Consider the following 13,846-nt stretch of genomic DNA (forward strand, 5'->3'; position numbering starts at 1 on the left):
CTGAGTTTTGACCCGATCGCAGCGCTACAAAAAATAGCTAGCGTGCGATCAACTCGGAATGACCCCCAAAGTGCAGACACTGCACCACTATCAGTCTCATCAACAAAGACAACACACACAGACACGTGATAAACTCACAGATAATACCGATCTTTCCTTGTATTAATAAACATTGTATGAAAAGAAAAACGGAGGCATCTGTCCGTACAAACCGCAATAAGCGACAATTACGCAGTAAAGAATTACGTTTATTAAAATGCACTCGGAACATAAACAGATAAATACGATAGGAAGACATGAAGGGTGGGGCTAAACTGTAATCTTTGGGACATGGCTGAGCGGAAATCCGCCTCCTGTGAAGCGCGGTCCTTCTGCTCGTTGCATATAACCAGCGTCTGTGTCCGCCATGCTTCTCTCCTTCTCCCTAAACGCAGAACCAATGGCAGAATTAGTAACAATATAAAACAGTAACTAAATCCGCTTGGAAATTTTTTTTCTTAATTATCATTTAAAAGGTAACAGACATGACAAATGTCATTGATTAAAAACGCCAATGAGTTCGGTGAGTCTCTTTCTTGCATCACTCTAGGATGGCCTTCGAGGCCTCAGCGACTGTGATTGGCTGGCCGACATCCTCAGTGCACACTGGGGGATTTATACACAGTCATACTGCCAATAGTGTCACAGCATTATTGTTATTATGTATTACAACGCCATCAAGTGTCCACATTGCTGTACTGCACACGGAGAATTACAATAGTATAAACAAACAATACAACATAAAAAGATCCAGACAGTATAAGTGTAATAATTGCATGACTGCGAAAGGTACTGAATGTTCTAATCATCTACGTGATTACAGATCAGACTGACATGATGTGTTTTGCCATTTCAGCCTTTTGTCCTATGCCAGTAAACATTTACAGTTAGTATATACTGGAAGCACAGGACAAGTGTTTCGCAAGTGCTGTCCTGAGTACAACATCTAATTGTGGACTCTGAGTTTATTCCTATGTAACGTAGGCTGTTAGTGGACAATGCAGGATGTGGATAAGTAAAATATTGCAGAACTAATAACCGGACGACCTGCAGAGCTGACGACTGCCCACTCCTGATGTTACGCGGTAAAACAGGACATTAAGCTGCACACAATTACCACGTAGTCACACGACTGCCCAGGTGGCAGACAGCAGCGCTTTCATGAAATCATAGTAAAAGCTTCTTGCACTGTTAGGGCATAATTACCCTGGGGTTATAATAAAATGCTCCTATATATATGGGTGTAAACTAATGTTATTTAACTAGAGGAAGTTAAATTACTTGTCACGTGAAATAAAAGCAGCCCTGACGCCTTCTGCAGCGTACCGGGGGAAACACGCATTGTTTAATTACGGACGGGGAAAGCAAAACGTGGGAATGGACTGTACTTAATGTTAATGTTCCCTTAGCAATACCTGCTGTGAAGTTCCACCATTGCACCTCAACGTTCACATACATCAGTACGTAACAAGACGGCGGCCATGTTTCTTGTGGGCACCATCAGCACTTAATTCAACTTTCCTTTATACTAAAGCTGCAGTGAAATGTCCGTCACACATTAACCTTTCATTTTTTTTATTTTAGATGTATTTGATTATTAAGGCCCGTACACACTGGTCGATATATCGGCCGTTCTCCTGATCGGCCGATATATCGCGGGACCGTCGGCCAGTGTGTACGGCCGATACGTCTGTGAACTCCGTCGTTCACAGACATATCGCGTCGGCCCCGCAGCAAAGCCGACGGCCAATCTATCTACCGATATATTGGCGCGTCGCTGTGTGTGTACAGGGCGGTCGGCCGACCGCCCATACACATGCTGCGGCGGCCGGCGGTGATTGACAGATGAACACGCCCGCCCAGTTCATGACGTCAGTCCCCGACGGATCGGGCAGTGTGTATGCTCAACACACTGCCCGATCCGTTCATAGATATATCTGCAGATCAATTGATCTGCAGATATATCTATTAGTGTGTACCCACCTTTAGATCACCCTACTTACTGTAAATATTTATACATGCTGCCATATTTCTGAGAAAGACTGACCCTGATCTAAAGCCAGAAAACACAACGGTCACAGCAAAACCATGGGGGTCATTCTGAGTTGATCGCTAGCTGCATTTGTTCGCTGTGCAGCAATCAGGCTAAAAAACTGCTGTTCTGCGCATGCGTATGCGGCGCAATACGCACGCGTGACGTACAGGCACAACGAACGATGCAGTTTTGTACAGGGTCTAGCAAAGCTTTTCAGTCGCACTGCTGGCATTTCTGGTTGGCAACTGACCGTTTTCAGGGAGTGTGCGGAAAAACGCAGGCGTGCCAGGAAAAACGCAGGCGTGGCTGGGCGAACGCTGGGCGGGTTTGTGACGTCAAATCCGGAACTGAGTAATCTGAAGTGATCGCAAGCGCTGAGTGGGTCTGGAGCTACTCTGAAACTACACAAAAAAATGTTGTAGCTGCTCTGCGATACAACCGTTCACACTTCTGCTAAGCTAAAATACACTCCCAGTGGGCGGCGGCATAGCGTTTGCACGGCTGCTAAAAACTGCTAGCGAGCAATCAACTCGGAATGACCCCCCATGTTTAAAGCTTTACCATATGATTTACTGAATGGATGCATAAGGACAAAAAGTCTTGATGTCACCGGTGAAGATGGGGCAGTACGGATGGTGTAACGGTGTAAAGCGCTGTGGAAAATGTGTGTGCTATATAAATAACTGGTAATAATAATAAATAATAATGATTCAGAGATGGGTGCTAATGCATGCACGGTTGCGATGGTTTGCAGAGACGCAACGGATCATATATACGCAAATGTTAGTTTAAGCCTTTCCCTTCTGTACTAACGTGTTCCGGAATGCGCAATACTTCAGATGCCCATTTTCAGCGATCACAGACAGTGCAACATCGCTGGTGGTTCTGAACACTCCGCCACCGTTGCGCCATCGCATACACCATCAACACTTGAGCCCGCCTATGGCAGTTGCAGTGTCTCCTTCTGAAAATCCCCTAAACATGGCCTATGGGGGTGCGGATCTGTGTTTGGGAGCACAGCCATGTTCCACAACACGGCCTTTGTTTGCGTTCACCTCCCAGGCACCACACAGGGATGTACATGGTTTTGTCTTACCGTTCCTAGTAACAGGGAACCTGTGCACAACAGCGTGCTGAGTCTTACGCTCAGGGGAATGCAGGCGCCGTAGCGGTTTTCTGGACTGCTTATGTATGTGCGGTAGCAAATATTCGCTCAACTGCGCAAACAGCGGCATTGAGTTCATCTCTGTATAAGGCGGGTGTGGTTCATCAAATCGACAGTGTCTAGGTCGACAATGTTTAGGTCGACCACTATAGGTCGACAGTCACTAGGTCGACATGGATGGAAGGTCGACAGGGGTTCTAGGTCGACATGTGCTAGGTCGACAGGTCTAAAGGTCGACATGAGGATTTTTTTTTTGTGTGTCGCTTTCTTCGTAGAGTGACCGGGATCCCAAATTAGTGCACCGCGTCCCCTCGCATGGCTCGCTTCACTCGCCATGCTTCGGGCATGGTGCCTTCGCTCCGCTACCGCTTCGCTCGGCACAGGTTACCGTTCCAATCGTAGTCCACGTGGATCGTTAAGTATGAAAAAATTCAAAAAAAGAAAATTTTTTTGAAAAACTCATGTCGACCTTTAGACCTGTCGACCTAGCACATGTCGACATAGAAACCCTGTCGACCTTCCATCCATGTCGACCTAGTGACTGTCGACCCATAGTGATCGACCTAAACATTGTCGACCTAGACACTGTCGACCTTCAGACCGGATCCCGTATAAGGCTACACACAGCAATTAAACAGCACATTTTAAGCACCACTGCTCTTATTCCAGCTGCAGATGAGCCTCTTTCGTCTCGTGAGTGCCCTGCCCCCGTCTCTGCCTCCATAAAGAATACAGAAGCCCCCATTGCTCTAGGTGAGGAGGACACCTGAGAGACAGCTAGAGGAGGGATCAGAAGGCCCCACGCGTGTACATCTGTACATAGCGCACATTTATCACTTGCACAGGCACCTGTAGATGTTATCATGTATAAGATACCGGATGTGATTGTAGAATGGTATGAAAAGTACCAAAAACAAAGAACACACTTTCATGGATTTAGGTCCTTTTTCTGATGAAAAAACGTCTCACAAGTTTTTGCAATTCAATAACAAAATGACAGTAACCTATCCAGGCTTTGGAAAAGAGAAATCGCAGCATTTACTCGGCAGCTCCAAAGCTGGTGATAAGATGTCAGCAGACCGGAGTGCGGTGTCCCCGATACACGCCAGCTAATGCGTAATACTGCATATAAAACATATAAAGGGTTCTACATAGTATACTATGGGCAATAACGCCAATTCATTTCTCATGTCATTTTCTATGAAAGGCAAATAATAGGATTTTAATACCTACCGGTAAATCCTTTTCTCTTAGTCCGTAGAGGATGCTGGGGTCACCATTAGAACCATGGGATATAGACGGGATCCGCAGGAGACATGGGCACTTTAAGACTTTCAAAGGATGTGAACTGGCTCCTCCCTCTATGCCCCTCCTCCAGACTCCAGTTATAGGAACTGTGCCCAGGGAGACGGACATTTCGAGGAAAGGATTTATTGTTAAACTAAGGTGAGATTCATACCAGCTCACACCACAAGCATGCCGCACCACGTGGCATTCAACAGAACACAAGCCAACGGCATGAACAATTTCAGCAACAGGCTGACTATAAACGTAACACAACATGTGTGTAACCACAACTAATAATTGCAGATAGAGTCCGCACTGGGACGGGTGCCCAGCATCCTCTATGGACTAAGAGAAAAGGATTTACCGGTAGGTATCAAATCCTATTTTCTCTATCGTCCTAAGTGGATGCTGGGGTTCCTGAAAGGACCATGGGGAATAGCGGCTCCGCAGGAGACAGGGCACAAAAAAGTAAAGCTTTACTAGGTCAGGTGGTGTGCACTGGCTCCTCCCCCTATGACCCTCCTCCAGACTCCAGTTAGATTTTGTGCCCGAACGAGAAGGGTGCAATCTAGGTGGCTCTCCTAAAGAGCTGCTTAGAGAAAGTTTAGTTTAGGTTTTTTTCTTTACAGTGAGTCCTGCTGGCAACAGGATCACTGCAACGTGGGACTTAGGGGGAAAGTAGTAAACTCACCTGCATGCAGAGTGGATTTGCTGCTTGGCTACTGGACACCATTAGCTCCAGAGGGATCGAACACAGGCCCAGCCGTGGAGTCCGGTCCCGGAGCCGCGCCGCCGACCCCCTTGCAGATGCTGAAGCGTGAAGAGGTCCGGAAACCGGCGGCTGAAGACTCCTCAGTCTTCATAAGGTAGCGCACAGCACTGCAGCTGTGCGCCATTTTCCTCTCAGCACACTTCACTGGGCAGTCACTGAGGGTGCAGAGCGCTGGGGGGGGGCGCTCTGAGAGGCAAATATAAACCTTATACAAGGCTAAAAATACCTCACATATAGCCCATAGGGGCTATATGGAGATATTTAACCCCTGCCTGACTGGAAAAATAGCGGGAGAAGAACCCGCCGAAAAAGGGGCGGGGCCTATCTCCTCAGCACACGGCGCCATTTTCTGTCACAGCTCCGCTGGTCAGAACGGCTCCCAGGTCTCTCCCCTGCACTGCACTACAGAAACAGGGTAAAACAGAGAGGGGGGGCACATTAATGGCTATATATATATATATTAAAGCAGCTATAAGGGAGCACTTAATATAAGGATATCCCTTGTATATATAGCGCTTTGTGGTGTGTGCTGGCAGACTCTCCCTCTGTCTCCCCAAAAGGGCTAGTGGGTCCTGTCTTCATTAGAGCATTCCCTGTGAGTTTGCGGTGTGTGTCGGTACGTGGTGTCGACATGTATGAGGACGATATTGGTGTGGAGGCGGAGCAATTGCCAAATATGCAGATGTCACCCCCCAGGGGGTCGACACCAGAATGGATGCCTTTATTTGTGGAATTACGTGATGGTTTATCTTCCCTTAAACAGTCAGTTGAGGACATGAGGCGGCCGGACAATCAATTAATGCCTGTCCAGGCGCCTCAAACACCGTCAGGGGCTGTAAAACGCCCTTTGCCTCAGTCGGTCGACACAGACCCAGACACGGGCACTGATTCCAGTGACGACGGTAGAAATTCAAACGTATTTTCCAGTAGGGCCACACGTTATATGATTTTGGCAATGAAGGAGACGTTACATTTAGCTGATACTACAGATACCGTAAAACAGGGTATTATGTATGGTGTGAAAAAACTACAAACAGTTTTTCCTGAATCAGAAGAATTAAATGACGTGTGTGATGAAGCGTGGGTTGCTCCTGATAAAAAGTTGATAATTTCAAAAAAGTTATTGGCATTATACCCTTTCCCGCCAGAGGTTAGGGCGCGCTGGGAAACACCCCCTAAGGTGGACAAGGCGCTCACACGCTTATCCAAACAAGTGGCGTTACCCTCTCCTGAGACGGCCGCACTTAAGGATCCATCAGATAGAAAGATGGAAGTTATTCAAAAGAATATATACACACATGCAGGTGTTATACTACGACCAGCTATAGCAACTGCCTGGATGTGCAGTGCTGGAGTAGTTTGGTCAGAATCCCTGATTGAAAATATTGATACCCTAGATAGGGACAATGTTTTACTGTCGTTAGAACAAATAAAGGATGCATTTATCTATATGCGTGATGCACAGAGGGATATTTGCACACTGGCATCTCGGGTGAGTGCTATGTCCATTTCAGCCAGAAGAGCCTTATGGACACGACAGTGGACAGGCGATGCGGATTCAAAACGTCACATGGAGGTTTTGCCGTATAAAGGGGAGGAGTTATTTGGAGTTGGTCTATCAGACTTGGTGGCCACGGCTACTGCCGGGAAATCCACTTTTTTACCTCAAGTCACTCCCCAACAGAGAAAGGCACCGACCTTTCAACCGCAGCCTTTTCGCTCCTACAAAAATAAGAGAGCAAAGGGCTTGTCGTACCTGCCACGAGGCAGAGGAAGAGGGAAGAGACACCAACAGGCAGCTCCTTCCCAGGAACAGAAGCCCTCCCCGGCTCCTGCAAAAACCTCAGCATGACGCTGGGGCCTCTCAAGCGGACTCGGGGACAGTGGGGGGCCGTCTCAAAAATTACAGCGCGCAGTGGGCTCACTCGCAGGTAGACCCCTGGATCCTGCAGATAATATCTCAGGGGTACAGGTTGGAATTAGAGACGGATCCTCCTCATCGTTTCCTGAAGTCTGCCTTACCAACCGTCTCTTCCGAAAGGGAGAGGGTGTTGGAAGCCATTCACAAGCTGTACGCTCAGCAGGTGATAGTCAAAGTACCCCTATTACAACAAGGAAAGGGGTATTATTCCACTCTATTTGTGGTACCGAAGCCGGATGGCTCGGTAAGGCCTATTCTAAATCTGAAGTCCTTGAACCTCTACATAAAAAAGTTCAAGTTCAAGATGGAGTCACTCAGAGCAGTGATAGCGAACCTGGAAGAAGGGGACTTTATGGTATCCTTGGACATCAAGGATGCGTATCTACACGTTCCGATTTACCCCGCACACCAGGGGTACCTCAGGTTCATTGTTCAAAACTGTCACTATCAGTTTCAGACGCTGCCGTTCGGATTGTCCACGGCGCCTCGGGTCTTTACCAAGGTAATGGCCGAGATGATGATTCTTCTTCGAAGAAAAGGCGTATTAGTTATCCCATACTTGGACGATCTCCTAATAAGGGCAAGGTCCAGAGAACAGCTGGAGACAGCTTTAGCACTATCTCAAGAGGTGCTAAGACAACACGGGTGGATTCTGAATATTCCAAAATCCCATTTAATCCCGACAACTCGTCTGCTGTTCCTAGGAATGATTCTGGACACGGTTCAGAAAAAGGTTTTCCTTCCAGAGGAAAAAGCCAAGGAGTTATCCGATCTGGTCAGGAACCTCCTAAAACCAGGAAAAGTGTCAGTACATCAATGCACAAGAGTCCTGGGAAAAATGGTGGCTTCTTACGAAGCAATTCCATTCGGCAGATTCCATGCAAGAATATTCCAAAGGGATCTGTTGGACAAATGGTCAGGGTCGCATCTGCAGATGCACCTGCGAATAACCCTGTCACCAAAGACAAGGGTGTCACTTCTGTGGTGGTTGCAGAAGGCTCACCTATTAGAAGGCCGCAGATTCGGCATTCAGGATTGGATCCTGGTGACCACGGACGCCAGCCTGAGAGGCTGGGGAGCAGTCACACAAGGAAGAAACTTCCAGGGAGTATGGACGAGTCTGGAAAAGTCTCTTCACATAAACATTCTGGAACTAAGAGCAATCTACAATGCTCTAAGCCAGGCGGAACTTCTCCTGCAAGGAAAGCCGGTGTTGATTCAGTCGGACAACATCACGGCGGTCGCCCATGTAAACAGGCAGGGCGGCACAAGAAGCAGGAGTGCAATGGCAGAAGCTGCCAAGATTCTTCGCTGGGCGGAGAATCACGTGATAGCACTGTCAGCAGTGTTCATCCCGGGCGTGGACAACTGGGAAGCAGACTTCCTCAGCAGACACGATCTTCATCCGGGAGAGTGGGGTCTACATCCAGAAGTCTTCAACATGTTAATAGACCGTTGGGAAAGACCAATTGTAGACATGATGGCGTCTCGCCTCAACAAGAAACTGGACAAATATTGCGCCAGGTCAAGAGATCCACAGGCAATAGCTGTGGACGCACTGGTAACTCCTTGGGTGTACCAGTCAGTGTATGTGTTTCCTCCTCTGCCGCTCATACCAAAGGTATTGAAGATCATACGGCAAAGAAGAGTAAGAACAATACTAGTGGTTCCGGATTGGCCGAGAAGGACTTGGTATCCGGAACTTCAAGAGATGCTCACGGACGAACCGTGGCCTCTACCTCTGAGAAGGGACCTGCTACAGCAGGGTCCCTGTCTTTTTCAAGACTTACCGCGGCTGCGTTTGACGGCATGGCGGTTGAACGCCAGATCCTAAAAGGGAAAGGCATTCCAGAAGAAGTCATTCCTACCTTGATTAAGGCACGGAAGGAAGTCACCGTGAAACATTATCACCGCATTTGGCGAAAATATGTAGCGTGGTGCGAGGATCGGAGGGTTCCGACGGAGGAATTCCAACTGGGTCGTTTCCTACATTTCCTGCAATCAGGATTATCTATGGGTCTCAAATTGGGATCCATTAAGGTTCAAATTTCGGCCCTGTCAATATTCTTCCAAAAAGAATTGGCCTCTGTCCCTGAGGTCCAGACTTTTGTCAAGGGAGTACTGCATATACAGCCTCCTGTGGTGCCTCCGGTGGCACCGTGGGATCTAAATGTAGTTTTAGATTTCCTCAAATCCCATTGGTTTGAACCATTGAAAAAGGTGGATTTGAAATATCTCACATTGAAAGTGACTATGTTACTAGCCCTGGCCTCTGCCAGGAGAGTATTTGAATTGGCGGCTTTATCTTATAAAAGTCCTTATCTAATCTTCCATTCGGATAGGGCAGAACTGCGGACTCGTCCGCATTTTCTCCCTAAAGTGGTATCAGCATTTCATCTGAACCAACCTATTGTGGTGCCTGCGGCCACTAGCGACTTGGAGGACTCCAAGTTGTTGGACGTTGTCAGAGCCTTAAAAATATACATTGCAAGGACGGCTGGAGTCAGAAAATCTGACTCGCTGTTTATATTGTATGCACCCAACAAGTTGGGCGCACCTGCTTCTAAGCAGTCGATTGCTCGTTGGATTTGTAACACAATTCAACTTGCACATTCTGTGGCAGGCCTGCCACAGCCTAAAACTGTAAAAGCCCACTCCACAAGGAAGGTGGGCTCATCTTGGGCGGCTGCCCGAGGGGTCTCGGCATTACAACTCTGCCGAGCAGCTACGTGGTCGGGGGAGAACACGTTTGTAAAATTTTACAAATTTGATACCCTGGCAAAGGAGGACCTGGAGTTCTCTCATTCGGTGCTGCAGAGTCATCCGCACTCTCCCGCCCGTTTGGGAGCTTTGGTATAATCCCCATGGTCCTTTCAGGAACCCCAGCATCCACTTAGGACGATAGAGAAAATAAGAATTTACTTACCGATAATTCTATTTCTCGGAGTCCGTAGTGGATGCTGGGCGCCCATCCCAAGTGCGGATTATCTGCAATACTTGTACATAGTTATTGTTAACTAATTCGGGTTATTGTTAAGGAGCCATCTTTAAGAGGCCCTTTCTGTTGTCATACTGTTAACTGGGTTTAGATCACAAGTTGTACGGTGTGATTGGTGTGGCTGGTATGAGTCTTACCCGGGATTCAAAATGCCTCCCTTATTGTGTATGCTCGTCCGGGCACAGTACCTAACTGGAGTCTGGAGGAGGGTCATAGGGGGAGGAGCCAGTGCACACCACCTGACCTAGTAAAGCTTTACTTTTTTGTGCCCTGTCTCCTGCGGAGCCGCTATTCCCCATGGTCCTTTCAGGAACCCCAGCATCCACTACGGACTCCGAGAAATAGAATTATCGGTAAGTAAATTCTTATTTTCTAATACGTCATAGAGGATGCTGGGTTCACCTTTAGAACCATGGGGTTTATACCAAAGCTCTAGAATGGGCGGGAGAGTGCGGATGACTCTGCAACACCGATTGACCAAACTTGAGGTCATCATCGGCCAGGGTATCATACTTGTAAAACTTTGCAAAAGTGTTTGAACCCGACCAAGTAGCTGCTCGGCAAAGTTGCAATGCCGAGACCCCCGGGCAGCCGCCCAGGACGAGCCCACCTTTCTAGTAGAATGGGCCTTCACCGATTTCGGTAACGGCAATCCAGCCGTGGAATGAGCATGCTGAATCGTATCACAGATCCAGCATGCAATGGTCTGCTTGGAAGCAGGACACCCAATCTTGTTGGGAGCATACAGGACATACAGAGCCTCCGTTTTCCTAACCTGAGCCGTTCTGGCGACATAAATTTTCAAAGCTCTGACCACATCCAGAGACTTTGACTCAATTAAGGCGTCAGTAGCCACTGGCACCACAATAGGTTGGTTCATGTGGAAAGATGAAACCACCTTCGGCAGAAATTGCTGACGAGTCCTCAACTCTGCTCTATCTCCATGGAAAATCAAATAAGGGATCTTGTGAGACAAGGCCAAGAGAATGATCACTTTCCAAGTGAGGAATTTCAACCCCACCTTCTATAAAGGTTCAAACCAATGTGATTGAAGGAACTGCAACACCACGTTAAGATCCCATGGTGCCACTGTGGGCACAAATGGAGGTTGGATGTGCAACACACCTTTCACGAAAGTCTGAACTTCTGGAAGGGAGGACAATTGTTTTTGAAAGAAAACCAATAAGGCTGAAATCTGTACCTTAATTGAGCCCAACTTTAGGCCCGCATCCACACCTGCTTGTAGAAAATGGAGAAAACGTCCTAGCTGAAATTCTTCCGTAGGAGCCTTCTTGGATTCACACCAAGAAACATATTTTCTCCAAATACGGTGGTAATGTTTAGACGTTACTCCTTTCCTGGCCTGAATAAGTGTGGGAATGACTTCACTGGGAATACCCTTTCGGGCTAGGATTTGGCGTTCAACCGCCATGCCGTCAAACGTAGCCGCGGTAAGTCTTGATACACGCACGGCCCCTGCTGTAACAGGTCCTCGCGTAGAGGAAGAGGCCAGGGATCTCCTATGAGTAATTCCTGAAGATCTGGATACCAAGCCCTCCTTGGCCAGTCTGGGACAATGAGGATCGCTTGAATCTTTGTTCTTCTTATGATCTTTAGAACTTTTGGAATGAGAGGAAGTGGAGGGAATACATACACCGACTGAAACACCCATGGTGTCACCAGTGCATCCACTGCTATTGCTTGAGGGTCCCTCGACCTGGAACAATATCTCTGAATCTTCTTGTTGAGACGAGATGCCATCATGTCTATTTGAGGAATTCCCCAAAGATTTGTCACTTCTGTGAAGACCTCTTGATGGAGGCCCCACTCTCCTGGATGGAGATCGTGTCTGCTGAGGAAGTCTGCTTCCCAGTTGTCCACTCCTGGAATGAAGATCGCTGACAGAGCGCTTGTATGCTTTTCCGCCCAGCGGAGAACCTTTGTGGCTTCTGCCGTTGCCGCTCTGCTTTTTGTTCCGCCCTGGTGGTTTATGTACACTACTGTTGTTACATTGTATGGGCAGATTGCGAAGAAGATGTTCCGCTTGTAGAAGGCCGTTGTAAATGCCCCTTAACTCCAGAACGTTTATGTGGAGACAAGTTTCCTGGCTTGACCATCTTCCTTGGAAGTTTTCCCACTGTGTGACTGCTCCCCAGCCTCGGAGACTTGCATCCGTGGTTACTAGGATCCAGTCCTGGATCCCGAACTTGCACCCATCTAGGAGGTGAGAGCTGTGCAGCCACCACAGGAGTGAGATTCTGGTTTTGGAAGACAGGATTATCCTTCGGTGCATGTGCAGGTGGGATCCGGACCACTTGTCCAACAGGTCCCACTGAAACACTCTGGCATGGAATCTGCCAAACTGAATGGCCTCGTAGGCCGCAACCATCTTCCCCAGCAACCAAGTGCATTGATGGATTGACACTCTTGCTGGTTTCAGAATTTGTTTGACCAGACTCTGAAGTTCCAGAGCCTTTTCCACTGGAAGAAAAACTCTCTGTAGTTCGGTGTCCAGTATCATTCCCAAAAACGACAACCGCGTCGTCGGAATCAACTGTGATTTTGGCAAGTTTAGGAGCCAACCATGTTGTTGAAGAACTGTCAGGGAGAGTGCAATGTTTTGCACCAACTGGTCCCTGGATCTTGACTTTATCAGGAGATCGTCCAAGTACGGGATAATCGTGACTCCTTGCCTGCGAAGAAGAACCATCATTTCCGCCATCACTTTGGTGAAAATTCTCGGAGCTGTGGACAGACCAAACGGCAACATCTGAAATTGGTAATGACAATCCTGAATTGCAAACCTCAGGTAAGCCTGATGCGGAGGATAAATGGGAACATGTAAGTAGGCATCCTTTATGTCCACCGACACCATAAAATCCCCTTCCTCCAGACTGGAGATCACTGCTCGGAGAGACTCCATCTTGAATTTTAATTTTTTTAGGTAGAAATTGAGGGATTTCAGGTTTAGGATTGGTCTGACCGAGCCGTACGGCTTCGGGACCACGAACAGGCTTGAATAAAAGCCTTCTCCCTGTTGTGACGGGGGAACCATGACAATGACCTGATTTTGACACAACTTTTGTATTGCGTCGCATACTACCTCCCTGTCCAAAAGAGAAGCTGGTAAGGCCGATTTGAAAAATCAGCAAGGGGGAACGTCTTGAAACTCCAGTTTGTACCCTTGGGATACTATTTGTAAAGCCTATGGGTCCAGGTCCGAACGAAACCAGAACTGACTGAAGATTTTGAGACGTGCCCCCACCGGTGCGGACTCCCGCCGAGGAGCCCCAGCGTCATGCGGTGGATTTGGCAGAAGCCGGGGAGGACTTCTGCTCCTGGGAACCCAACAAGGTTGGTGATCTTTTACCTCTTCCCCTTGCTCTAGTAGCAAGGAAGGAAGAACCTCGCCCTTTTCTGTATTTATTGGGCCGAAAGGACTGCATTTGATAGTGGTGTGTTTTCTTTTGTTGTGGAGGAACATAAGGCAAAAAGGATGACTTACCCGCGGTAGCCGTAGATACCAAATCAGCGAGGCCGTCACGAAACAAGGCACCACCTTTATATGGTAGAGATTTCATATTTTTCTTGGAGTCAGCATCAGCATTCTATTGGTGAATCCACAATGC

General features: G+C 47.8%; 1 protein-coding gene across 2 annotated transcripts in view; it reads right to left on the reverse strand.

Annotated features, from left to right (window-relative positions):
* Window positions 1–227: 227 nt before the first annotated feature.
* Window positions 228–13,846, reverse strand: part of CFAP58 (cilia and flagella associated protein 58) — a 321,538-nt gene continuing 307,919 nt past the window's right edge. For both annotated transcript variants that reach the window (XM_063962655.1, XM_063962656.1), the window contains one exon: window positions 228–424. In XM_063962655.1, the coding sequence (XP_063818725.1) occupies window positions 310–424 (115 nt within the window). In that variant the 3' untranslated portion in view covers window positions 228–309. The remainder of the gene's footprint in view (window positions 425–13,846) is intronic.

Source organism: Pseudophryne corroboree, chromosome 3 (genome assembly GCF_028390025.1).
Source record: "Pseudophryne corroboree isolate aPseCor3 chromosome 3, aPseCor3.hap2, whole genome shotgun sequence".
Lineage (NCBI taxonomy): Eukaryota > Metazoa > Chordata > Amphibia > Anura > Myobatrachidae > Pseudophryne > Pseudophryne corroboree.